Here is a 27,921-nt window from a genome sequence, read left to right as displayed (position 1 = left end):
AGGAATATAAAATGTTATAGGACAGTCTCTTGTGTGTTGATTAAAGGCAACACCGTCTAAAGCAGTGCTTCTCAACCTTCCTAATGCTGCGACCCTTTAATACAGTTCCTCACGTGGTGGTGATGCCCAGTGTGAAATTGTTTTCATTGCAACTTTTCTTCTGTTATGAATTCTGATGTAAATGTCTGTGTTTTCTGATGGTCTTAGGTGACCCCTGTAAAAGGGTCATTTGGTGCCCCCTCCCAAGGGTCGCAAGCCATAGGTTGAGAAACACTAGAAAGTTTCTGTACAGATCAAGGTTAGTGAAGGCTGATTGGTTTCCAGACAGCATTTTTCTGAGCCGCCCCTTCCCACTTCTCTATTCAACCATACTTTGTATTACTGCTATGTAATACAAAGGACAGTTTTAAAAGTAGACTTGCGTCAGGCCCCTACCTGGTGCACAAGTTCATGGGCAATCACACTGGCCACTCTTTGTTTGTTGGATGAGGCTGATTCGTTGGGGTCAAACAGCAGGTTTGTTTCCCGGTAAGTGATCAGTCCCCAGTTTTCCATGGCACCAGTGCCAAAATCTGGAATAGCGATTTTATCTATGGAAAAAAGACAGCCCAGTGAGAAACGGATTCTTTCCATTTGTTCATAGCGTTTCTTACCAAATTAAGTTATTTGGATGACTTTTTTGAGGCTAAAAATAATTTCTCAGAGTGAGAAACAGGAATCATTTGCGCAAACATTTTGGTCCTAATTCACTCGGCATTCCCATGGAGCAGTTCCTCTAGGCTCCAGACTTCAATGGGTCATCCCCTTCCCCCTTTTTTGCTTAATGGTTACATGACTTTTTCCCCCCAAAGCCTGTATAATTTTATGTCTTTCTTCTCTGTACAGTGCTTCATTTTTATTAGGTGTCCCCATCCCCCATTTATGACCTCGGTTATAAACAGCACCTGTTTGGGAGGTGTACTGTTAGGAAGAACGAAGTCTTTCCATGAGGACTGAGAAAGACAGACCTTGTGAGTTCATGAAAACAGCTCACATGTCAAGGCCATAGATTTAGAAACCCCACTACCTCCAGTACTGTACAATTTGAGGACAGTGACTCTCCATCCATCTAGTGTCGCTTCCCCTTGCCATCCCTAAATTTTCCTCCAGTTCTAAAATGTTGCATGCTACATGAATTTTTATCTTTTGTTTTCTCTGGATTTTAGACAGAGCCATTCAAAAAGAGGATGCAGTGTTGGGTACTTCTACATTAAACTGGCAAATAGAAAAATGTTGGTTAGTGGGAAATAGAGCTTCTCTAGATAATGAACTATAATCTGAATGCAATTTTTTATTACTACTATAATTTAAATGAGGAGCAAAATGCAAATAAGTTAAATTACTTTCTAGCATGTGAGAAAAGGACCTCTCTGGTTAAAATAAAATTTCTTAAAGATTTTAAAAGAATAAAAAGTATATATCTTCAGTAGAAATCAACTTAACAGCGATTTTCTTGCCATGCTGTGATTATGGCATAAGAATATCACTAAAGATTGAGAAGGTATTTTTTCACATGTTGGAAAGTATAATTTACACAAATCCTTGTGCAAATGAAAGTAATCTTGTCTCTGGTGAATATAGACATTATAATTAATTGACATCAATTTGATTACCCTTTGATATAAATGAGGACATCATTTCCAAAGACCTCTATTACCCAGCTAATTCTGAAAGTGTTGAGAATGCAGAGAAAAATATATGGTGAGAAAAGAGAAGAGGAGGAGAAAGTAGGAAATTGGTGTGGGTTCTACGTCTCAGGTCATCCTGATCACTACAAGTGAGGAGAAGATGAGGAGACCCATGGATTTGGGTTCCCCGTTCTTTCAAAATTTCCCTTCTGACTATGAAATAAATAAATAAATAAATAACTTACTTATATTTCTGTCTCCTCTAATAATTGCTAAGCAACACAAATGGCCATTGAGGAGAAACTGAGGCATGCACATACACAGGGCAATAGAACCTTTCTTTTGCCTTCCACCGGATTTATTATGGCGGTAGGAGCTGGATGGGGAAGTGGGTTCTTGGTTGGTTCAAGTAACGCCTTCCTTACAAGTTCTTCAAGGGACTTAGAGTTTTACTCAAAGCAGCCACTTAAGCTTGTTAATAAAGTGCTTCTGCTCTTGATGGAGGCTCCATCATTTGGACTACGGTCCTTCCGTGCTTCACAGAAAACACGCCTCTCTCCGTAGTAGAGGGAAGAACACTCTGGAAATGGAACACTGATGCTTCTCCCAGACTTTTCTTCCCTCTAATACGGAGGTTGCACATCAAAGATGCTATCTTCATCATATGAGAGTAGAGAAGGCCTAGAAATTTTAGAGGAACCCAGAATGGATCTTTGGGCTTGTGGTAAACGTCAGACATGTAGCACCTGTAAAAAGACTCAGGAATGATCAGTAATCAATGGTAATCTAATTAGACAGTCTAGGTTAACTCGGGTAAAATAAACAACAAAAACAAAGGCAGCTTGAAACGAGGAGATGAAAGCATTTTCTCACCCAGTTTAGGAAGAGAATAGTTCATAGCAAAGTATTCTTCGAAATAATCAAACACAATTTTAGTTATGTTCGCAGCATACTCCGCCGTTTGCGCCTGCTCCGGCTGGACGTAAATACTGAGCTGGCAAACAAAAGACAAACACATTCAGGGAGGTGAATCTTCATTGGTAAAACACATATGCGCAAAGTGAAACATGATACCATAGGAAGAAGGAGGCCTTTGGACCAGAGCTTGAATACCAAGCCTCCTTCACAGGAGGCTCATCCCCAACAGCCTTGTGCAGCCTCGGGCAGATGACCTCGCTGCTCTCAGCCTTGGGTAAAAGGTCACTAAGATATAACTGTGTGCCATTAGTAACTAGAAATAAGTAAATAAATAGGAACAGTGCCCCAGACATTAAAAGATATTATCACTTTTTTTTTTTTGTATTTAAAATGTGTGTTATCTGGGGCGGGAGAGATGGCTCAGCAATTAAGAACACTGACTGCTCCTCCACAGGACCTGGGTTCAAGTCTCAGCACCCACAGGGTATCTCACAACTGCCTATGATTTCAGTGCCAGGCGATCTGACATCCTCACACAGACACACCTGCAGTCAAAACACTAATGCACATACAATCAAATTAAATAAATCATCTTTAAAAAGACTAAAAAACAAAACACACAGGCCTATGTGTCTGTTTACCTTTTCCAGTACCCTGATTTGTCTTGTGTATGCGGTTCCTTAAAAGGAAACAAATTTTTCTCATCTAAGGTGCATTTGACTACGCATTTCCCCTTTGGGAGAGTCCACTGTTGTTCTAAATGGCTGTAGCCATGTTTCTTTTTTATTTCCTGAGCTTTAATATGATGACCTAAATTTTTCCCAAGACGGAGTGAGTAAGCTTCGTCAATTTCCTGAGTTGTAAGGATACTGTTTTATGCCTCTATGACCTAATTTAAAAATTAAACTGAGTACTGAGTGCAGACATTTTTTTCCAACTCTAATCATGCACGACTTTATTATTATTATTTTTTTTTTCGAGACAGGGTTTCTCTGTGGCTTTGGAGCCTGTCCTGGAACTAGCTCTGTAGACCAGGCTGGTCTCGAACTCACAGAGATCCGCCTGCCTCTGCCTCCCGAGAGCTGGGATTAAAGGTGTGCGCCACCATCGCCCAGCTTTGCACGACTTTATTAAGAAAGGTTAAGTAAGAATCCTAAGCAGACGAACAGAAGCTCAGGAACCTCCTAGCTGCTTAGTAGTTTTCCGTGAGTGACAGAGAAACAGCACTTCAGCTGGCAGTCGGTCTGCTCCCTCAGCAAGAAAGTCTAAGGAAAGGCGCGCACTAACCCGGAGTCGTGACCCAAAGCCCTCAGGCAAAGACCGTTGCCGTCATGGTAGTAAGTTCAAGACCATTGACCCAGCGAGACCAGATGATTCAAGATTAGAAAAACACAAGAGAGGGAGATGAAACCTACTCATTTCCTGTTCCCACTGCATTACTGTAAGTGATGTTCATTTGGACATGCGCATCCGAGCCCATTTCTTAGAAGAGAGCTCTGGAGGGCTCCCACAACCTAAAGGACAAATGATGAGAGAACGTCCCTTACGTGGAGTTCTCACCTCTTATGCATAAATAGAAATGAACTCCCACCACAGTCAGTGACTCCCCCCCCCCTTCAACATTCCTTAAGGCTTTTAGTTTTTACTTGTCAGAGAGAGGAGATAATCCATTCCTACCACCCTCTCCTGTCTTCTTGGTAAGCTATGGCATGCCTGCTCCAAGCAATGACTGAACCTAAGAATCCAGCTGGTAGCCACTGGACAGAACAACAGAACCTGGTCATGAAAAATCAAACCACCAAACCGGGTGGTGGTGGTGCACACCTTTAATCCCAGCACTGAGGAGGCAACATTCATTCACTGGGAATTGGAGCAGTTTTTTTCTCACGTGTTTCTAAGAGAACCTCCCTCGCCCATCCCCACACAGAAGAGTGCACTGTCTGCACCCAGCCAGACACGGATTTCCTGTCACCTAGGACCTTTACAGACAACCACTGAAGGTCATATTTAAAACACTGATAAGCTTTAATTCCAGCACTCAGGAGGCAAAGGCAGGATTTCTGTGGGTTTGAGGCCAGCCTGGTCTACAAGAGCTAAGTCCAGGACAGGCACCAAAGCTACAGAGAAACGCTGTCTCGGGGGAAAAAAAAAAACCACAGATTCAATCAATGAGCTAAGGAACCATAGGACAACATGCTGGTCGTCTGTCACAATCCTTGTACTGGTTCCACAATCCCTTATCTATAATCATAACATCTGAAGAATTCTGAAGATTTTGCATTTAGCCAAAGCATACTCATGAGTGTATCCTCTCTGCCGTGTGCTAGGAACATATTTCGACATGGAAGATTTCGTGAACATGACGACTCAGTCTGTCATTTGAAGCCTGTGCGTGATGTATGCGGCACCCATTCAGTTGCAGACCACCTGTGCTGGTTTGATTGAGGACTTAGAACCACACTATCCCTTCTACAGATATCCTCACCCCTGCTCCCTGATGGTGGCATCATCATGCCCCATTCCTGCACCTTCTCCTTCCTCTGGGCTTCAACAGACATTAACCTTTCTCTGGCTTCTTAGCACGTCTATCCAGAACAAAGTGTCCCTAAATCTCCATCACTTTTACTAAATGATTGTCCTCTTTCCAGTTCACACGCTTGCTCTCAGGGAACCTTTTAATGGTTAAATATGAAGCTTATAAATTTTATCGGTAAATGGAAGGATTCAAGAGCCTAACTATCATGTATCTATTTATTTTCTAAAGTAGAGTATCTTCTCAGAGGAAATTACATTCCTGATACATACCACTACTTCGGAGGACTAGCCCTACCTCAAAATACACAGTATGGACTTTTAAAAATTTTAAATTGATTCTTTGGCTCTGCCATTATTCTAGTTGCTTTTCTCTTATCATACTGGACCCTCTTATAAAGCAGGCTTAATATTTTAATGCCTCATCTGTTTTATTTTCTGAGTATGAGTGTTTTGATTGCACAAATGGACGATTTGGCATGGCCTGTGTACCATGCATATGCCACGTGTACCCGAAGAGGCCAGAAGGAAATGTCAGATTCCCTAAAGGTAGGTGGTGGTGAGCAGCCACGTGGTGCTGAGCAGCGAATGTGAGTCCTCCTCAAGAGCAACAAGTGCAGTCAGGTGGTGGTGGCGCACACCTTTAATCCCAGCACTTGGGAGGCAGAGGCGGGTGGATCTCTGTGAGTTCGAGACCAGCCTGGTCTACAGAGTGAGTTTCAGGACAGCCAGGGCTGCACAAAGAAACCCTGTCTTGGAAAGAGAGAAAAACAAGTGCTCATAACCACTGTGCCAGCTCTCAGCCCCATAAGTAGGTGTTTAGATGATGTCTTTCCAGTGTCTCCAGCAACTCGAGGGGTGAGACCTAAGCTCCGGAGGGTTGCTATCTAGTTGATCGCTGTCTCTCACTTCACGTGTCTCTTTGTTAGACTTGATCATCATGACTGACCAACTTTTCCTAGAACAGCTTAATGGATCTTCATACCATTTTCTCCCTCAGTGCCTATTTATGTCTCCAAACCTTCAGCTTTGCACAAACCTCTTCAGTGTTTACCTACGAGCATCACCGCAGGAGATGCTCTCGGGCCTTCTGCAAGGAGCTTGTCACGCTACATGTCAGTCCTGTGAATTTTGCAGCACTGCTAATAGAATGTCGTATTTTATGTAACTTCTGAGTATTTTACTGAGAGTCTTACACAGATCATGTTCCCACAACCTCTTAACCACAATTAGAAAATCCACAGAGTTCTAAAAAATCAAAATATCATCTGTCTGAGCTAATTTGGTACTATCACCTGACCTGAACTGATAACTGATAGATGAATTTTCATATCTTCTCTTTTCCACATTTATATCATAAATGTATATATATGGAAAATATATCTATCTTTATATATAGGTAGAGATAATTAAACTATGCACACACACATATGCACACACACACACACACTGTTTAATTATCAAGTCCCGCGAAATGTATAAGTATTTGAAAATCAAGCCTTCATGCACGTCCTAACACACGTGATTTCTAGCATAAACCAGCCCCAGAGATGTAGACATTTCCTTAAAATCCGAGAGTTCAAAGGAGATTTACAAGTAAAAATGTGAATGCTGGCAAATGAAGCTCCAGTGAGAACAGCTTCCCCAAGCTCACGTTTGCACACGTGGTCCTCTGCGGAACCGTTTGGAAACGAGCAGGCGTGTGGCCTTGTTGGAGGGCGTGTATCACTGGGGATGGGCTTTTTCACATGCCTCCTGCCGCCCCCACTGTTCTCTCTGCCTCGCACTTATGGCTGGAGCTATGAGATTTCAGCTGCTCCACCCACTCGGCTTCATTAGGAAGACAATGAAATGTTGAGGCTGTATGCATTAAACACACACACACACATATATACATGACTTACTAACACAAGCACAAAACAGGTCATAAAATAGGAATGAGACCTGCTGAAATCCTAAGAAAAGGCTGTGGATTAGTCAATAGTGTTGTATAAATATTCATTTCTTAGTTTTAATGAAGGAATGATAAATAGTTATAGACGGTATTGACACAGCATAGCAAAGTCTGTGAATTATTTCAAAATACAGTGTTAAAATATACTCCATTATTAAAATAGCATTTTCTAGTGAGATAATTCTTATGAAGTGAAATGCAAAAGTTAAGATCCCAGGCCCAGTTAAAACCTAGGGCTGGAGAGAGGACTCAGCAGTTAAGATCCCAGCCCAGTTAAAACCTAGGGCTGGAGAGAGGACTCAGCAGTTAAGATCCCAGCCCAGTTAAAACCTAGGGCTGGAGAGAGGACTCAGCAGTTAAGAACGCCTGCTGTTCCTCCAGAGGACCCAGTTTCAATGCCTTGCACACACATGGTGGCTCACAGTCAGATGTAACTCAAGTTCTGGGAACCCAATGCCCTCTTCTGACCTCCGTGGATACCAGGCCCCCACATGGTACCAAACAAAACACTCGTCCGCATAAAATAAAATAATAATTAAAAGAACTTAAAGCCTTCCTAAATATAGTCTATTTCTTTGAAACAGACAGACAAAAAACAGCAGCCTACCTAGTCTTTGACGAAGCATTTTCATTTAGAAACCAGTGAACTAAGATGGGAGTGACAGAGAAAGCTAGCGCAGTTAGCCCAGCTGCATCCCCAGGTGGAATTCGGGGCACACTGATTCGGGAACTGTCCCTCCATACTTCGGGGAAGAAAACTCAGCACAGTCTCTCTGAGTTACTGGAGTTGCCAGGACTGCAGTGTATATCTAGCTGATAGATACTCCGATTTGCTCCTTCACTTAGGAAAGCCAAGGGCACTCCCCAACAAGGTAGGTACTCCTTTTTACATATGCTTCTTTACAAAAGGCTGGAGCCAACTGCCCCAAAGACATTTAACTTGGCCTGGACTTGATTCCTTGGAGCTTGGTGCAAGGACAATACATTCTGGAAAAGCTACTGTACATCAGCTATGTCAGAGAAAGCACCACAAACCTACTAACAGGAAATTATTTTATTTGTGACAATTTGAAAATTTATTTATTTATTTATCATGTATACATTCTGTCTGTGTGTATGCCTGCAGGCCAGAAGAGGGCACCAGACCTCATTACAGATGGTTGTAAGCCACCATGTGGTTGCTGGGAATTGAACTCAAGACCTTTGGAAGAGCAGGCAATGCTCTTAACAGCTGAGCCATCTCTCCAGCACAATTTGAAAATTTAAATTTGTCTCAGTTCCTGTTTTCTTCTAAACTATCTATTAAATTGGTGCTTAAGGAAAAAAATAAAACAATATATTTAAATCCAAATTGTTTCTAGATTTGAAAATGAGTTGCAAATATATCTAAGTGAAACTCTGAAGCAGAAATATTTCTAATAATATCATTAGTAATACAGCTAATATATGTAATTATGATGTGACTTCTAGAGGGACGATGGCAGTTTTTACACCCATAGCTGAACAGTTATTTCACACAGCTAAAACGTCATATACTTTCTCTATACTGTGCCAGGTTCAGGGTCAGTAGGTTGGTCTGTTTTCCTAAGGGGATATCATTTGCTACAAACCCTTAACCAATCAACTAAATGCCAAAAAGCCTTAGGAGGGGGTTGTTTGCCAAGAGCTAGAAAAGGAAAAAGGAAACAAGAAAGGATGGATGGAAAGAAGGAAGGAGGGAGGGAGGGAAGACATCTTTCTATTTGTGCCTCGTCAATAGTTACAAAACTACTGTAAGTAATCCTTCAAATTTCTCCCTTTATTCTTTTTTTTTTTGACATTCAGTTGATTGAATAAAAACACAACTACTCCTCCAAAAGAAAAAAATAAAGTACAGAAAATCAAAAGTTTTCTGAGCTATCCTGAAACTCCATATAATTTTTCTTACACATAGGGAAACACTGTATTTTCAACCAACAGCGCCACTATGGATGCTCACTGTGTCCTTTCTTCTGGTTACAGTAAATTACAGACCTCAAGTTGCTGATAGTGGATGGGAAGGAACTCCTGTCAGAGGGTCGACTGTCTACAGCTCACCCGGTTTAATGAGTGTCCCAGATTCACGTGTTATATAGTAGAAACCCATTGAATGGTTGACAGCGGGTTAATGTACCGGAGCTGTATTGTCAGAAACCGTGTAGATAAGAATGGCCATCCACTTCACTCAGTTTCTATGAGAACGCCGTGTGCACGGTAATGATCTAGTTCTGTCCTTAAAGGATTTACTGAAAAAGTAACAGGACTTCGGGGCCAGATGGTGCTCTGCCGCACTTTCAGAGATCCCAGCATGCAGCAGTGGTGGCTAAAACACAAAATGGAAAGCCCGTTCCATGGAGCAGGCTTTAGCTGATGCATCTCTGCGAAGGTTGTGATGAGAAGCAGTGGGTGGAGTTGAAGCAATAGCTTCCCGAGTGGGTACAGGACGCCACCCCTAACCAAGAAGCTATCTGTAATTGATATCCACTGGCTAAGGAAAACCAGGTTTTCTTCAATGGTTTATAACTGTGTCTATCAGCCACACTCCAGGGCAGGCCCCATGCCAGGAGTAGCCAAGCTGGTCAACATAAAATAGGTTCCATTTTTCTCTCCCCCCCACCGGTTTTGTTTAGTTTTTCTGTGTGTGCGTGTGTGTGTGTGTGTGTGTGTGTGTGTGTGTGTGTGTGTATTTTTGGTTCCACTTTTGGATTTGTTTTTTATCGTTTTACCTTATTAGTCTTTGATTTGTTTATTTTGATTTTCATTTCTGTGTTTTGTTTTTGAAAGTGAGAGAGAGTGGGGAAGTGAGAGGGAGATGATAGTTATAAGATGATAGATAGATAAATAGATAGACAGATAATAGATAGGTAGATAATAGATGGATAATATATGATAGATAGATAAGAGATAGATGATTGATAGATAGATAATAGATAGATAGATGATAGATAATAGATGGATAATAGATAGATGATAGATAGATTGATAGATAATAGGTAAATAGATAATAGATTGATAGATATAGATAGATAATATACAGACAGATAATAGATAGATAGGTAGATAGATAGATGATAGATAGATAGATAGATAGATAGATAGATAGATAGATAATGGATAGATAGATAGATAGATAGATAGATAGATGCAGTTGGGTGGGGAGATGTGGAAGACATTGAAGAGAGTAGGGGAGGGGAAAACATGATCAAAATACATTATATAAAAAAGAATTTTAAAAAGATTTATTAGCCTTGAATTTGAAAGGGAGTTAGAGGGACTATGGAAGGGCTTGAAGGGAGAGGACATAGTAAGGGTTGGAGGGAGGAAACAAAAGGAGAAAATGACATAATTACATTCAATTAAAAATGTAAAGTTATTTTTAAAAAATTGAAGCACATGTAAAATGCTCTAAGAATGTATAATGTCGTAAAGGAGCACTACTACATAAGGGACAATAAGTTTTAAGTGGAGAATTGTTTTCCTCTCTTTTTAAAATATATTTAGGTAAAATAATCTAGAGAAATTCCAAATGACAAATATTTGTGCCCATGATCCAGGAAAATCCATATATGGAAGAGTCCATGAATGTAATACAGGAAAACCAGTATGGGGGAAGAACCTATCAATGGGGTCAAGGGTTATTCACCTCCTTTATTCACCTCTGAGAATCACTTAAGAGGACAGGAAGAGTCAGAGAAATGCAGGATAGAATCCGCCAGAGCAAGGTTTCATCCATGAAGCTAGACTGACAACCTAACTGCCTAAGTCATTCATGATGCTGGACTGCCTGATTGCCTAACTGCAATGTCTTGCCTTACTAGGTAATTTTTGCAACAAATTGATTATAACACATTTTTAAAGGATTATAAGACTTAGGTGGGTTTTCTCTCTGTCACACTTCCGTGGACCTATGGAGGCTGCTTTCCTAGCGCTTCTCTCTGGAGTTACTCGCCGAGAGAGCTTTCTTCTGGGGTGCCGACATTAGCCTTCCATTCAGAGAACAGGAGGGAGCTTCGTGAAGCATTAGCATCAACATGAAGTGCTTCAGGTCCTCAGAAAAAGTTCTGCTCAATTTTTAGGGGAGACCACCTCATTGTGTAGCAGAAGATGAGGGTAAGGCGCCCCCTGGCTCCAGCTCCAGGTCACTTTGTTGAATTCTGTCTAGAGGATCTAGGGAAATTCAGAGGGCAGTTGAGGTCTGTAGTCACCTAGGTGGTCAAAAAGGAATGCCACAACAGGAGACCCTTGCTCCCCTTCCAAAGTGCGGAAAGTGCTGCCTGTTTTAGAAAGAACATTCTGCTGCCAGCTCTCTCAGGGGAGCCATTTAAGAAGTATTTACCACTGCTGAGAATCGTCGGCAAAAGTGTATTTTCCACTACGCTGTTCCATCTCTTTACTTGAAATTCATCTTGAGAATCTAGCCGAAAGCTGCTACCCACCGCAATGACTCACCCAGCCAGCAGAACTGCTCAGGGAACAGCGAAGGGAGTCATCCGGAAACTCAAGCTCATAGTTGCTATTAGAAAAGTCACTAAGAGAGTAATGTCCTCTGCTGGCTGCCTGGCTGCAGTCTTACTCGTAAAATTATATGAGCAGAGAGGAATTGCTCAGCCTTTCTGCCTTGTCTTGATGTTCTCTTAAAAAAAATGCTCAGAATGTAATCATATTGTAAAAATTAATGTGAAAAACACCTGTATGTGGCGGAGTGTGGTTCTAAAGAAAGCACACAATAAATAGTCCACACGAGCTATGACAGTGGAAGAAAAACATGAACTTCACTAAAGGACTCAACTTTACATCAAACCAGAGATAGATATGCCATCGACTATGTGAAGGGGAGGAGTCTAGAAAAGCAGCATCCTCTATCAATGCCTTTTCCCCGATACCCAGTATTATCTTTAGGAAATGGTGGTGCCCTTGATCAAAGCAACGTAAGTGACATGAGAAAGAGTCGAGGTGGAGTCCCATGTGAAAGGTCGCCGTGTCCCCCACTCACTATGGAAACCCAATTTTAGCATGTCTCAATAGCAACTCCATCAATACCTAAATGGAGGCAGGTTTTTTTTTCCCCCCCCAGGAACAAGTTTCACAGGAAGTAAAAGCATCTGGCCCTTCCCCTGCAGTGATTGATGAGGAGGTGATGAGATTTTCAGAGCACCCATTTCCCAGAAACCTTAGCAGGGCATGGTGATTCAGAAAGAACACAGAACGGGAGTCCCTACCACCCCTCAGATGGCTCTTCAGCAGAGCATTTGACCTCTCTCGGCTTCAAGTTTCTCATCTGTAAATTGGGACAGTAACTTCTTCCTTATAAATGTGTACTGCAAAGAGTATATATGGTCATATATATATATATATATATATATATATATATATGTGTGTGTGTGTGTGTGTGTGCATATATGGTCATATATATGTTATAAAGGTAAATTGACTTGTAAGCAAAACAAGAATTTAAATAATAACAAAATGGGGGCTCCTAAAACAAGACAAAAAATTTAAAATATTTATTTTATTATTATTTTATGTGTATGGGTGTTTTGCCTGCATGTATGTCTGTGCATCATGCATGTGCCTGGTACCTGAGATAGCCTGAAAGGGCCATCACATTTCCTAGAACTAGAGTTACAGATGGTTTTGAGCCATATGGGCATATGGGTGCTGGTAATCAAATCCGGGAACTCTGGAAAATCCAGTGCTTTTAACCTCTGAGCCATCTCTCTAGTCCCTAAACCAAAAAAAAAAAGTTGTAGGTAAAAATGATTTGGGGTTTTTCAAAGGAAATCACTGGGACATCAGGATAAATTGTCAAGTAAAGGGACTTGGTGACACTCTGAAGACCCAATCCCAAATTCAATCCCAAGAGCATACTTGGTAGGAGAGAAGAAACTCCCACAAGGTGTCCTCTGACCACCACAGTATGCTATAGTGCACACATGCGTGCACACACACACATACACACACTCATACATGCACACACATGCACACAGTAAATAAATAAGCAATCATAAAAATAATTTTAAAGGAAGTTATTGAAGCTGTCATCTAAAAACATATGCTCATACTTTCAAAATACTTCTGATATTTTGTTGACTTTTTTGTGTTTCTGTATCAATTTGTTGATTTAAAAGTTACATAATTTGAAATATATGTTTGTTTCTCCTGAGTCAGGATCTCAGGAAGCTGCTGCCTGATTTTAATTATATAAAGAGCCAGGTGGGGAGGTTGGAACACACCTTTATTCCCAGCACTTGGGAGGCAGAAGCAGGTGGATCCCTGAGTTCAAGGCCAGCCTGGTCTACAGAGCACATTCTGGGACAGTCAGGGCTACACAAAGAAACTATTTCTCAAAAAACTAACAACAAAGAAACACATAAAAATGGCACTGTAAACGATCCAGCTCCTGTTGCTGGCAAAATATTCTTCTGCCCTCCCCCTCTCTACCTAAAAGCTCCTTCTAACACATATGCCTCGCCTTGTAATGCAGTTGGGTTGGGCCACGTCATCTGACATATTTATGTCGGTCTATATAGGAACTAGTTTCGGACTTTTAGTGAATTTTCCCTTTAAATTATTTCAAGGGTGTGCATATGCCTGCCATCTTTGTTTATCCCCCATGTCTTTGTGGCTGGTACTTTTCTATATTGTTTAATATATTACTAAGCTCCCCAGACCTGGTGGCTAACGAGGGTTTATTAATAAATAAGCAATTATTTTTTAGAAGCCAGAAATTAAATGACAAATGCATTGGTGGTGAGTTTTTGAAATCCAGTAAGACTCACTGGTTTGCCACTGTTGGACGTCCTCTCTATCCGGGTGAACTGATGTACAGCAAAGCACACCAGGTAGGTGCTCATCGGGACAGACTTCATAAAAACTGTTCTGTTCCAGTTGTTATCCACCGACTCTTCTCTCTATGGAATGCAAAAGATCGTCTTATTTATCATAAGATCAATCATGAATAAGACAAGCAAATGACTACCCCAAGCCCCACTCCCTACTAAAAACTTCATTTTCAAAGTTCCGGGGTCAGATGATAAGCGGGAGTGGTAAAGAGGCTGTAGGAAAAGTCACCTTATTTTCAAGACTGGGGAATGACTGAATTGCACACTGTTTCAGATTTCTCAGGAAAAAATAAGTTTAAGTGGCATATCAAGTGGGCAGGAGTTTGTTTAACTCTCTGCAAACACACGCACACAATGCTGGCCATTTTTAAAGGGAAATTTGACCCCTTAATGAAGATCAGGCTGAAAGTCTTGAAGAAGGAAGAATTAATTGTACAGCAGCTGGTTTACTGTGTGGAAAGAGTTAACTACTGTGTGAACAACCAGTGTTGGCTTCTCTCTTGCAACTGCAGTTGTCCATCTACACAGAAGACCCGTGCTATGGGCAGTAAAGTCAATGCCCTGGTGACCACCATCAGAGTCATGGCCATTGTTTGACACAACTACTAATTCATCTGGGTTTTTTCATCCACACCAGTTCTGACACCTCCCCTTCTCCCACGTCAATCAACGGCCAGCCCTAAGCACCTGCCAAGTTCTTGCTACTACAGCTTAAATGTCTGCACATCTAGATGGGACCATCCTTGCCATTTGTGGCTAACTGCATGCTCCCGACAGAAAAGTTCCATCACAATAAAAATCTACTGGTATCAGTTTAGGTCTATCTCTTAATGACCCAGAGAACCAGCCTTCTCCCAGCCAGTATCTGAATCTAGCAGAATTAAAGATGCATAGCCTTCTGAGATGACTAGGTCATGAGGAGAGATGGACCGGGATGCCTTCTTTCTTCTCCCACCTCCATCTCCCCTCATCTGCTCCAAGGCATTCTGATGCCTCCTGTACACTGAGCATATATTTTTAATTGATGTGTCCAACTTGAATTTTAGCCTTTACTTTTTCTTCTCTTATCCAAACTTCACTTCTCAGGTGCCCAAAGAAAACAAATCTGATAAACAGATTTGTTCTGGAGCTGGGGACATTTTTACATTTTAATCTTCATACATTTGCTACTTTTGTTTGGTTTGTGCTTTTCCAGGGTCAATTTACTGATAGAAGGATGAGTTTAAGTAATAGCTCAGCTAGTGAATAAGAAAGATGAGAAGTAAAGAACAATTAATACTGTAGAATAAACCTGGTTCTCTTATGCATCAAATATGTAATGTGTATGATAAGCCTAACTTCAAGGTTATGATTTTTAGCTAATATGCCACCCATCATGAAGAGGAAAGATTCATGTGCTAACAAGTATCCAGGCAGAATTCAATGTTTGTCAGATTCTTTTAGGAGGAAAATCTATGGGCATAGTATTTTTTGGAGTTGGTTTGCACAATCAAGAATTGAAGTAATGTTTTTTTTTTAAAAAAACAGTTTTAACAAAACAACAACAACAACAAAAAAGATGGTTGTATTAAATTGAAAAGTCTAAATTGTGAATATGGCCACTTTAAGTGCATCATGGATTGTGTGTGTGTGTGTGTGTGTGTGTGTGTGTGTGTTAAACAGAGCCCCCAGTCAGTCTATATGTATAGTATATATTCTTTCTTTCTTAAAAATTTCAAGGTGACTTTATTACTGGATTGTGATGCTATAAAACTGACAATTTCCTTGAGTCAAAGAAAAAAGGATTGCTAGAAGGTCTTCTTAGTCTTTAATAGCTATAGTTCATTTAGTTTTAGGATTCAGAGTTCCCTTCCATAGTGAATCAGGCAGGTCAAGTAGTGTTGCAAACAGTGTATGTGCAGAAACAAACAAATACTCACCAATACTGGCATATTTGAAAGTGCTGAGTATTCTTTGCGGTGAATGATGGATATATTGTAAGTTGCCTTCTTGTTGGGTTCATCAAAACAAGGGAAGGACTTCCTGGCATCCGTCGGTTCATGGTCAGTGGCTGCTATGCTCCTTAGGAATAAACACAGACACAATGCATGCTGCTGCTTCCGACAATCCCTGTGTTTCTATTGCTCTAAGAGATATGAGCCACGTTATTATAACAGCTACCATTTCTGTTCACGAGAGCCGTCTGAAAGACTATCAAATATCTGTCAAAGGGCTTTTAGAATTTTGAGGGTACTCTACCCAAAGCCACTGAGCCACAAGGAGGCAAACACACGCACACCCAGTTGCCTGTTTCTGTGTGGGGAGCTGTGAGCAGGTGTGTCCTTTCACAGAATGGAGGAGTATCTCCTCACACCCCTCCTTCCGTCCCACTGGCACATTCTTCCATGTTTACACTACAGCGAGGACAGAACTGCTCTGCATCTTCAGACAAAATGGATACTGAGCCTTCTTCCTAGTGAGGGAAATGTCAGCCTGGTCTAAAGCCCCGTTTTGAGGGCTGAGGAAAGAGCTCAGTGGTAAACCATCCACTTGAGACGTGCAAGGTCCAGGGTGCAATCTTCTGCATGGTTTTTTAAATTAAAAAAAGCCCACATTTGAAAAGACAGCAGTATTCCTGAGGGCTGCTAGTAGGCACGTGTATTCTCTAAACTGTTAATGTTTAACATTTCTAGACTTTCAACGTGAAAATACTATTTTCAAACTTTATATGTATATATGTACACACATATATAAGCATATGTACATGCACACACACATATAAACATATATACATGCACACACATATATACATGCACACAAACACATATATAAGCATATTACAGGAAGGCAATATGATCATATATTTGCTCGTTGGACAGAACAGCAAATAAAAGCAATAGAAGCAAAATAACATTGATCGACATCACCAATAATCTGAACAAAGGTAACATGTGTTCTCATGAACTAAAGAAGCTATATCACAATTCTAAGCTAAGGAGCCAGGAGGGGAGTTTCACCTCTGTAATCTCAACACTGGGGAGGCTGAAAATGGAAGGTTATGTTGAGTTTCAAGCTAGTCTGGGGTACACAGCAGACCTTGTCTCAACAACAACAAAAAAGCTACACATACACACACACACATTAAAAAAGAACAACAAAAAGAAAAAAATCATCACCACAACAAAAAAGCTAAATTATTAGAACTTTTAATTTATTCTCAAAGTACTATTATGCCCTATCCTTGCAGACAGACAGACAGATATACACACACACACCATACTCATAATAATAATACACATTACAAACATTATTCTGCTCCCAGATGACGAGTGCCAAATGCAATTCTCTCCTAACAGGAGCCAGGGCTCCTTAGAGAAGGAGTTGCTTCTAGGCTAGGTAAGAAGCCCATGACCACCCAGATCATCTTGTCACACCAAGAAAGTAAGAAATGCTCAAAGAATCATGGGAATAAGTCAAAAGGACACAGGTGTCTGCTTGACACAATTACTACTTGCCAAATCTGTGGGAACTGAAGCACCAAAATCAACAGAATGGGAATCCAACCCATTGGATAAACTAAGAACCCATGCACCCTTTCTTTTTCTTTTTTTAAAACTACTTTTGAACACTTTATTTATGGTATGTGTGATGGGGTGGGAACCCGGTGGCAAAGTGTGAAGAACAAAGGACAGCCGCGGGATCCAGCTCTCTTCTTCCACCATGTAAATTCTAGGGATCAAACTCAGGCCATCAGACTTGCCAAAGAGAACCTTTGGGTAAACTGAGCCAGTGTTCTGGTTAGGTTTTTTCCAACTTAACAAACTAGAGACATGTGGGAAGAGGTAATTCCTTAAGTGGGGAATCACCTCCATCATACTAGCCTATGGGTGTGTCTGTGGGGCATTTTCTTGAGGGCCCAGCCAATTAGGGGTGGTGCTGCATCAGCTGTGGAGATGAAGTCACTCAGTATCATTCCCCCATGGTTTCTGTCTCAGCTTCTACTTCAGATTCCCACCTTGAGTTTCTCCCTTGACTTCTGACTTTGACAGTCTGTGACACGGAAGCATGAGCCGAACCATTCTTCTTCAAGTTGGTTTTGGTCAGTATTTATCCCAGCAACAGAGCAGCTGATTAGGATAGCCCATGAACTCTTCGTTTGATTGAGAGTTTGATTTAAATTCTTCTTTAAGTAGATTATAGACATTTTCTCTTGCAATGCTAGAGACTGACCTCAGGGGTTTATGCACGCTAAGCACGCATCCTACCAATGCGACCCATCCCAAGCCCTTAGAGAGCAATACTTTTAGAAGGACTACCAGATTCAGAAAATTCTTTACCCAAAAGAATTGGGCAGAGATGTGTTTCATGTTTCAAATATTCTCTGGGAAAATGACCTGTAAACCCTGTCACTCCCACTCTGGAGAAAACCATTGGAAATGACCAGAAGGGCACGCTTTAAAGGTAACATCAGCAACAATAACTGACTTACAAGCAGTTGTACCACCTCCCGAGCAGGTCACAGCCTCCCTTCCCTGATACTCCTGATTTAAACGGTTCTCTGGCTTTAAAAGGAGCCACATAAATGGAAACCTAGGGGGCATTCTCCAATAACTGGCCGTCCCCCTTCAGAACTGCTGACATTGAGAAAGATGAAGAAGAAAGGTTGGGGAGAAACCTGGGTTTGAAGGAACTTATAGTGCTGTACACACTTCCAAGATGGGATACTGGGACCAGGAAAGAATTGAAAGGCCATTACTGGGTTAAGTGAAGAAGACTGCTTTTGAACCCTGGGTTACATAATTGGATTGATGCTACATTCTTTGATTTTTTTAAGCTGCTGTATAGTTGTTAGACAATGCCTTGTACTTGAGAAATATACCCTGTTGTCAACATGTAAATGAGTTTTCAGAGAGAGAAGAGAGGGTCCAAAGGGGGAAAAAATATAAATAATTGATGAATCTGGTAAATTATTTTTAGAGGTTCCAAATACCATTCTTGTAGCGTTTCTGTAAGTTTGAAGTGGTTTTCTTCTTGTTATTCTTGCTTGTTTTTCTTTTTTAAAATCCAGTTATCTCAGAAAAGCCTTAGCCAGGAGTGTGTTCTGCAGCAGACTGATGACTGGTTAGGGTGGTGTTAACAATTCAGTAAGGAAATTTTGCTGCACTTTCTTTTGTTTTGTTTTTTGAACAGGGCTTCATCGTGTAACCCTGGCAGCCCAAGAACTCACTGTGTAGACCAGGTTGTCCTTGAACTCCCAGAGATTCACCTGCCTCTGCCTCTATAGGGATTAAAGGCATGTGCCACCATGTCCTGCAATAAATCTAAATTTTATACCTTTGGTAGATTATTCTGGATTGTAAATACCTCAGTCTATGAAGAATGCCTAAAAGGCCTCATGACAAGAAGCAGGTAGGGACAACCCATGCTTGCCCAGATTCCTTTTCCTTTTGGAGTTGTTTTGACTTCTGAGTCCCCACCCTCCCGCCCCCACCCGGGAGGGGGGGACAATTTTGTTGCAGTTAGTCCTCCTCAGAAATAAGCCAGAAAAGTGATAGACTCTGTATGTGTGTGGTGTGTGTGTGTGTGCATGTGTGTGCATGCATGTGTGTGTGTGCATGCGCATGCATGTGCACGTGCAAGCACATCACAAAAACCCAGAACAAGCAGGGAGTGGAGCTGCCCTTCCGGGCAACAGTCATTCATTTTGTGTAGGTTTTACAAACATCAACCCTCTGCAAGATGCTAGAGTATAAAGTCCTGAGAAGCCAGGTGAGAGAAGAAGGTTGGTTTAATCCTGTCACACTCCCCTTTGAAAGGGTCTCTGACCAGTTGTTCTCCTAATTTAGATGGCTCTTGCACTTGCTTGTGCACAGAGAGCGGCAGGTGTCCCTGCACAGTTGGTCTGCTTGGCCTCGGTGGCCTTTTCAACCTTCACGCTGAGTTTGACACAATCGTGGTGACGTGGCTGTGTAGGAGAAGTGAATGATATTAATTACCTTCAGCCAGGCAAAATATGAACTGAGTTTTCTTCCCCTTCCCCCTCCTCGTCCAAGTGCAAGAGCCCTGTGATTTCAGAGGAAAAACTCTCTAAGAGAAAAGATTCTATTCTTATCTTAAATAGTTCTAATCTTAATTCTAATCTTCCCACATGTGACCTTCAGCAAGTCACACCTGATTTAGTGTCTTCACGTGGTGTGACCTGCCCTTACCAGAGTAATTCTTTCCTGACACACCTTAGGGATCATCCCAGGAGGTGACGCCTTTGAAATGGGTATAATAGTGCCAAGACACCCCCTGCTATTCCCTGTAAATGTTGTAGGTAAACTATCCTTTCCTTGTCTTTCTGAGGTAGGGCTGTGCTGGGTGGTCCAGGTGAATCTTGAACTCCTCACCCTCCTGCCTCAGCTGCCCCAGAGTTGGGATTACAAAAATGGGATGAAACAGCCTGCCTCCATTTTTGGCTTAAAAGGATATTACAGTAAAAATAAAATGGGTTCAGTGGGGCGATGGTGGTGCACGCCTTTAATCCCAGCACCCAGGAGGCAGAGGCAGGTGGAGCTCAGAGAGTTCGAGGCCAGCCTGGTCTATAGAGTGAGTTCTAAGACAGGCAGGACTGTTACCTGTTTTCAAGAAACCCTGTCTCCCCCCAAAAAAAGATAAATTACATTCATTCATGTTTATGATTAATTTCTGTTTCTCAAGGATTGGGCTGTGCCCCACCTGTAACCTTCAGTACAAATGGTAGTGCCTATTCCAGAAAAAAAATCATGCCTTTATTTCATCCACCTGTATATGACTGCATTGGTACGACCACCTGCAGTCATAGCTTTCTTTCACATGTTTGTTATGAATAATTTATTATGTTCATGTTCTGCTCCTGTAACCCCACTAACCTGCCACATCATCCACTTGGAAACCCCTTATCCCTAAAATACAAAAACATTGTCTTCCTCACTTCCAATACTGATCTCTTGAACCCCACCTTTAGAGGAAGACAGACCCTGTACGCAAATAAAAAAAAAGCTTGCTTTAATTAATTTGGCCATGATGATTTGGGTTGGTGGTCTTTTTCTTTGAATCCTTGGGATTAACACATGGACTACCACACCAGTCCCAGACTTCCTGACACAGTGTTTTCTACAATCTAAAATATTTAAAATCCATGTATTAGCTGGACTATGCACTGGAAAAAATATGTTGTGTGTTAAGTCCTAATGGTAATACAATCATAAAATGGTAACTTGTGCCAAGCATGGTGGGTGGGTATGTGTTTAATTCCATCACTTGGGAAGCAGAGGCAGGCAGATTTCTGTGTGTTTGAGGCCAGCCTGGTCTACATGGTGAGTTTCAGGAGAGCCAGAGCTACACAGTGAGACCCTGTCTCAAAAAAAAAAAATAACCAAAACCAAAAAACCCCAAACAAACAAAAACAAAACAACAACAACAAGAAAGGCTAACTTATTTCTTGTTTCTTTGGTGGTCTACTGAAGAACTCAGAAAACTGTTGATAGATGGCCAGCTCTTTGAATTGACACCAGTTTCCTAAATGCTAAGCAAATTTGAAAACAAGATATATAAGACAGCAATATAAAGAGATTTTAGATCACAATCTTTATCTCACAATTAAAAGTCCTTTTAAAAATCTGAGTCGGACTGCAAATGGATGAGGAGAACCGCAGCAGATACTCGTCAGTGACTCTGCAATGTTCTGAATAAGTAATTACACCAGGCAAATGTGCTGAGCAAACCACTTCTCTAGGGGGCCTCCCTGGGCCATGCTAATAAGCCACTCACTGGACTTTAAATCTTACTCCTAGCAGATTATTAACTTGCCATCAGGGAGAGTCTCTGTCTGCCTTCCTTGACTGCATCAAACCAGCATGCTTTCGAGAAAGTTATAGAAGGAGATGCAGTGCCTGCTGTAACTCTCAGTCCTGGCTACTCTGAATCAACTTTAGAAAGCAAAACCCCAAACGACTGTGTTATCTCATCAATCACGGGCACCGTGCTCCCAAGAATGTCTTCCAAGCTATGTTCAGCAACTTAATAAGGTGAGCCAGCAAGACACACAGCATAATCTGGCTAAAATCCTCGGGGGCTTCTGCGGTAGGGGTAGTAACTACCAGCGCTGTATCTACAGGCTGTTAAGGGTTCCCACGTCATGTACACGAGCTGCTCGGTAGATTCAAGGTGGTCCCTCACATGGAATTGCATGTTGGATTGAATAAACCAGTCCATTATTTAGTTCCAAACTGTGTTACTTTTTATGCAGAAGATATTCAAGGCCAGGTGAAATTTCCTCACTTCCAAAGTAAAGAAGAACCAGGAGCCCCACAACACACATACAAGACCTCCTCCTAAATCTCACTGTGTACTGATAACTCTCCACAAGCTGAGAATCATCTGACTAGAGCTAACATTTCGAGATCCAAACCTCACAACGCAGGATACACATTTGTGAGTGATAATCTATTTTCCCACATATATACACTGTTTTCACACAGCTACTAAATCATACCATAAACGTTAGCTTTTCGCTTCAGAGGTGTTTCCCCAGATTCCTGCTAGCTGTGTCTAACACGCTTCAACAGGTCCACATTGACCTTCGACACCAACCTCTTCTTCCTTCGACATCAACTCCTTGTGTTTCCAGCATCCACTAAAAGGCAGGGCCAGTCACCCGGATGCTACATCTTGAGCATCCTGGGCGCATAACTGCTGCCCTCCCTTCCTCATCAGCCAACAGGCAGGTCTGAGTTGTTTTCCCTCCAAGCTGTTTTTCCCCCATGGGTCCTCTTGATGTCATCTGGGCTGCCTTCCTCTCCACCCTGATCTGCAATATCTCCTCTGCGTGGATGGAGCTTTCTGTCTTTCGCCATCCATGACTCCTGTGTCACCCTCACTAATTCTTCCCTTGTCCCCAAAGTGACCCTTTCCTCTTTCTCCAAAGTTATCTCTAGTGTCCTCCCACAAGTTAGCTCTTAGTCTGCCTTTGTATATTAATCCCACCAACAAAATCGCTTTCTTCTTCTCATCATGATTTCTCTGGCCTTCTATTTTCTCATTTGCTGCTACGTAAACCCCACCGTAATATCAAAAATTTAGTTTTCACCCTATCAATGCTATGGAAATCACCAGAAAGCTCAAACTGGAGAGAGTCATAAGCGATTGTTTATAAGGTTGTTCCTTACATTGTATGTGAGCAACTTAAATAGCTATGCATAATGGAAAAGCTGGGAGAATCGTACCCAAGTGTGTGTCCAGCATGTCATTTAGTGGAAGAATGCCGAATCACAAGTCAACTCCTTGGTGAATGTTTCCTTTTTAAACTTTCACTGTTTTGTCTTTAAGTTTGCTTTATTCATGCATAAAGAAACTTAAGTGTTAAAATTTTTTTTGGTATACTTGTACCCTTAACCTAGTAATTCAACTTTTAGGATAATAGCCAACCTAGGGAAATAAGCAGATGGGCATATAAAAGTGTATTTACAGCAATGTCCTTCTCTGATGTGTTAATAATAAATAACAATATACTAGAAGCAACACCCATGTCCAACAATAGGAACTGAGAGAATCAGTGCATTTATAAGATGAAATACTGCACAGTCTGTAATATCAGATTCTTGTAAATATTTAAAGATAAAAGAAAAGGTTTATTATGTATTAAATTTTAAAATCCACATGGATAGATACAGGTATATAAATGTAACAGTTTCCACTTTGATTGCCTAGGGAAGTATTAAAGTACAGTTTAACACCTTAGTAGTGTGAAACTGTTTCTAGAGCTTGCTATGCTGTCATTTTCAAAACTAGGAAAAAAAATCAATGAGTTTGCTAGCATGGTAGATCTATGTGATCCCCTGATGTTTTCTTTCAATTAGTCTTTCTCTACAGTTAATCCATGTGCCACACAATAATGCAAAGTTGATTCAACGTTTCTTACTCCCTGAGCCCCTCTGGTTAAACAATTGGAAGAAATCTGACCGAGAGATTTTGCTTTGTTCTGAAAGATGCTTCAGACAACAGAGGAAAGGGATTCACAGAGGACTGGCCCCAGCTCCCATTTTTGATTGGTGACACCTAGTTTTTTTCAGTCATTTAACTCTCTAGAATCTGTGCAGGCAAATGTCCACGCAGGATCAAGTTCAGTGACAGCTCAGATGTAGTGTAGCCTGGATCCCTGGCCCTGTGATGGCTTTGAAGTTCAAGGAAGGCCTTTATGCCTTTTACCGAGATCTGATAATTCACCGATTTATGTGAATATCAGATAGAAAGATAATAGATTAGATTAGATAGAATGAATATATATTAGTCTTATAACTATTTGATGTGTATTATAAACACTTCTGCTTGGAGTGATGCAGGGGGAAAAAAACATTTGTGACTGTCTTTTATGTTGTAAAGGCTTAGTGTTACTATCGTAGGCTTAATGATAGCTGGCAGCTCCAAGACTTATCCATACCCCATCACGGGTATGTCTTTCCAGAATTCCCTGCGAACCTGGTTCTGAGCACAGACAACCACAAGACACAGCTAGGCTTTTCTTCTTGGATGAGCACCTAAGAACATGTCAGATTTTGTCTAAATTTCATTAAGAGTCTTTGCCGGGAAATTGCAAGAAATAACAATTGACATTTAATGCAATTGTCATTTCAAATGAAATTATCGCTTCTTGTAAAATTGTTGTGATATATCCCCAAAATATCAGCAGTGAAAATTTCCAAATAGATACCTTCATAAAAATCTGAGGTAGTTTGTGTGGATGTTAAATGTAGGATACGGTGAGTGGTACTCTATACTGCTGCAGTTGGGAAAAGACTTCTAAAAGTGCAAGGCTTCTCTACACCGGTCATTCCACTTACGACTTTCAAGCTTGGTGATTGAATTTCAAAACACAGTAAGGCAAGACATTTTGCTTCTCTGATGAACAAGCAGAATTGAAACCAAGGGCAGACAGGGGTCAGACCAACAAAATAAGAGATGGAAAGCGAAGAGGAAAGGAAAACAGATGCTGCAGAAGCTGAGGTCAGAGAAGCACAGCACCTACTTGACTTGCCCATTCTCAGTGTAGGTGGTTCTGTAGAATCCCACGAGGGAGCCGTTCAACCAGCCGGCAAACTCCATGGTCAGCAGGTAGACACTGTTGCCACTTGTAGCAGCAAGCACTTCTTCAGCCTCGACCACCACATATTCCTGCTGCTTGTACTCAAAGCACTGTTGAATTGATACCTTCTGCCCAGAGGGATTCACAAGCTCCGGCAGCTTGGTGATCTTGGTCTCCCTGATGTGTAGCCATAGGTAACGTGTGGGCTTGCTCAAGCTGATGGAGATGGTCACTGTGCCGGTGTACCTGTCTTCATTCATCAAGGGCTTCACCTCCAGGTCGTAGTGGACTGGTGTGATGAAGTCTGGCAGCCTGAAGTTTGTCCACTCTCCATTCTCATATTCACGGGCAGGACAGATGTCCTGGTCCAGGGGAGGAGTGCTGGTGGTGGAAGAAGCTTGGGTCGGAGCCGTGGTTGTGTCCTGCCCAGTGTCTCCAGAGGAGTCACACGACCTGGTCAAGCCCACCGAAAGCCCCACTATTAATCCGACCGCCACCACCACCCCGCAGATGATGGCCACATGTTTGCCTCGAATGCAGTATCTCTTAGAGGGCTCTTCCTCCGCAAAGTTCATCTTCCTGCCGAAGTCAGAAGTAACACATGAAAGGATGTTAAATTTAACTAACTATCATCAGCTGGCTTTCCTTTTCAATCGGAAGGAGTCCCCTGGTTTGGCAGCCTGATTTTGTTTTCCCACACCTCTCTGTCTGGCGTCCAGTGTCCCTTTCTAGTCCCGCAAGTTCCCACCGGCCACTCTGGGATGAATGCGGAAACCAAGGAATGGGATGGAGACTCCCGGAGGGAAGCTGACTTGAAGGAGGAGTTCCGATGAGAACGCTGGCCAGCTCTCTATAAACAGCGGCTCCCCAGGCCGGCCCCGCCTGCACTGGAGCGAGTTAAATATAAAACAGGGCTTGCGCCTATCGGCCAACAGGAGGAAGAGGTTTTGCCAAACCTCTGTCAGCAGCCTTGAGGGAGAAAGCTTTTGGCTAAGAGGCATGCTTACGATAAAAAACACAACCTTTGCCACCAGATCCGGGGCTTCTTCCTGTTGTGTGCACAGTCCGGCTCTCTCAGCCAAAGGGCTTCTTGAATTTCACTATTTTATTAGGTTGCTTGCCAAAGAAGCTAAGTGTTTTGTTTCTTCTCTTTTCCCTCAAATTATGTAAACATTCAAATTCTGCCCTCTGTTGAAATCATATCCTGGAGTTGCATAATTGAAGGGATTCTTAAATTTAAGGATCACTCAGTTATTCAGTGACAGATTGGTTGGACCAGGTAGCCCAAGGAAGGCAGACGGAAGACAAAAGAGAAACGCAAAGAAACTGGCTGGTCAGGGAGACTGCAGAAGGTAAAAAAGTGAGCGAAAGGATGAAAAGTTTGAGAAAACAGAAAGTCAAGGAAGGGTCTCTGCTTGTCTTGGAGTTTGCCTCCACGGGAGAGTACGTTCTAGAGATTTTGATATAGGAAGTCAGGTATGGAGCAGAAAACAGGTGCCCACACTGGCCTGTGCTACCCATTAGCAATGATCCATTGGCCGTGAGTGAGGTATGTGTGGGGGCTTCCAGCTTGTGCGCTTGAAAACAGCTTAGTGGCAAACACTAGCCGCCCCTGATAAAAGCATAGCAAACATAATTACAGGTATTTCAGTAATTGTTTACACCCCATGCTCTGTGGAAGGTACTTTAGAGAAACTGGCATTTAAATCTTTCCCACAGCCCCAGGCAAATGGATCTATTTCGATGCCCATTTTAGAGAAGGCGAGACTGACATTTAAATGGCACCTGAATGGTGAGAGCAGAATTGGTGTCTGAAGACGGGTTATTTGGGTTGAAGGTCCACGTATTTATGGCATTGTATAGATTTTCTTATCTAAAGAGGAGGAATGTTCAAGGTGAGATGATTACAAGAAGCTTAGCCTTTTCAAAAGAGCAGTCGGGTAAGATAACATTAAATCTCTGGCTGGGGAGATGGCTCAGTCAGTAAACACTTGCCTAATAAGTCCAAAGACCAGAGTTTGGTTACTAGAACCCACGTTAAGAGAAAGAAAGAAAAAAAGAGAGCCAAATGTAGTGGTATAAGCCTTGGAATTCCAGTGTTGGGGAGGTGTACACAAGTGTATCCCTGGGGCTTGCTTACCCAGCTTAGCCTTTTCAATGAGTTAAGGCCAGCAAGAGACTCTGTATCAGATGTAAACAATGTGTTCATCTGCCTGAGGAATAGCAGCCAAATATGTCCTCCTCTGGCCCCAACATACATGCATCTGTACATACACACACACACACACACACACACACACACACACACTTAGAGTCTTCTCTATTGTCCTCCTTTTTTTTCTTTCCGGAGTCTTCAAACCCTGACAATGTGAGCTTCCAAGAGAGAACGAACACACTATGAAAAAAGTTCCCACTTTAGCTGCTGTGACCATTTGCTCCCCAAGCCCATCTTGATCTTCTAGTTTTTGGTGAGTTTTCTGTCCTAATCTACTTTTCTGTGTAGGAGTGTTTTGCCTTCCTGCATGTCTGGGCACCATGTGTGTACTTGGTGCCCAAAGAGGCAGAAGAGGATTCAGATCCCCTGAGACTGGAGTTCCAGACAGTTGTGACTGACATGTCGGGGCTCAGAACTGAAGGGTCTTCTGCTGAGCTATGTCTCTGGCTTTTGAATAGTTTATTTATTTATTTTTTTAGGGAACTTGTGTTCTTCCATGGAACACATTCTGAGAAAAGCTACTTTAAACTATTCTAAATCTCAAATTTCGAATAGTTTTAAGTTTCAAATTTAAACAAGCACTAGAAAGAGATGAAACCCTTTAATGTCAAAATAGAACATTAATCTCTAACATTTGTGGAATTTTCTCATGAAATAATGTTGAGACAAAGAACGGAAGAGTTATGTTTTCT

General features: G+C 41.8%; 1 protein-coding gene across 1 annotated transcript in view; it reads right to left on the bottom strand.

Moving 5' to 3' along the window:
• Window positions 1-25,745, bottom strand: part of LOC121446493 (glutamyl aminopeptidase) — a 66,820-nt gene extending 41,075 nt beyond the window's left edge. Inside the window, exons 1-5 of the mRNA XM_041649159.1 lie at window positions 24,958-25,745; window positions 15,851-15,992; window positions 13,869-14,000; window positions 2,541-2,661; window positions 436-590 (exon numbers count right to left, since the gene is read on the bottom strand). Of these exons, the coding sequence (XP_041505093.1) occupies window positions 436-590; window positions 2,541-2,661; window positions 13,869-14,000; window positions 15,851-15,992; window positions 24,958-25,589 (1,182 nt within the window). The 5' untranslated portion in view covers window positions 25,590-25,745. The remainder of the gene's footprint in view (window positions 1-435; window positions 591-2,540; window positions 2,662-13,868; window positions 14,001-15,850; window positions 15,993-24,957) is intronic.
• Between the last annotated feature and the right edge of the window lie 2,176 nt (window positions 25,746-27,921).

This window comes from Microtus oregoni, unplaced genomic scaffold, assembly GCF_018167655.1.
Source record: "Microtus oregoni isolate MIOR12 unplaced genomic scaffold, Mior012 000000F_ref0000247, whole genome shotgun sequence".
NCBI classification, from domain to species: Eukaryota; Metazoa; Chordata; class Mammalia; order Rodentia; family Cricetidae; genus Microtus; species Microtus oregoni.
This window is presented reverse-complemented; position numbering and strand designations above follow the sequence as displayed.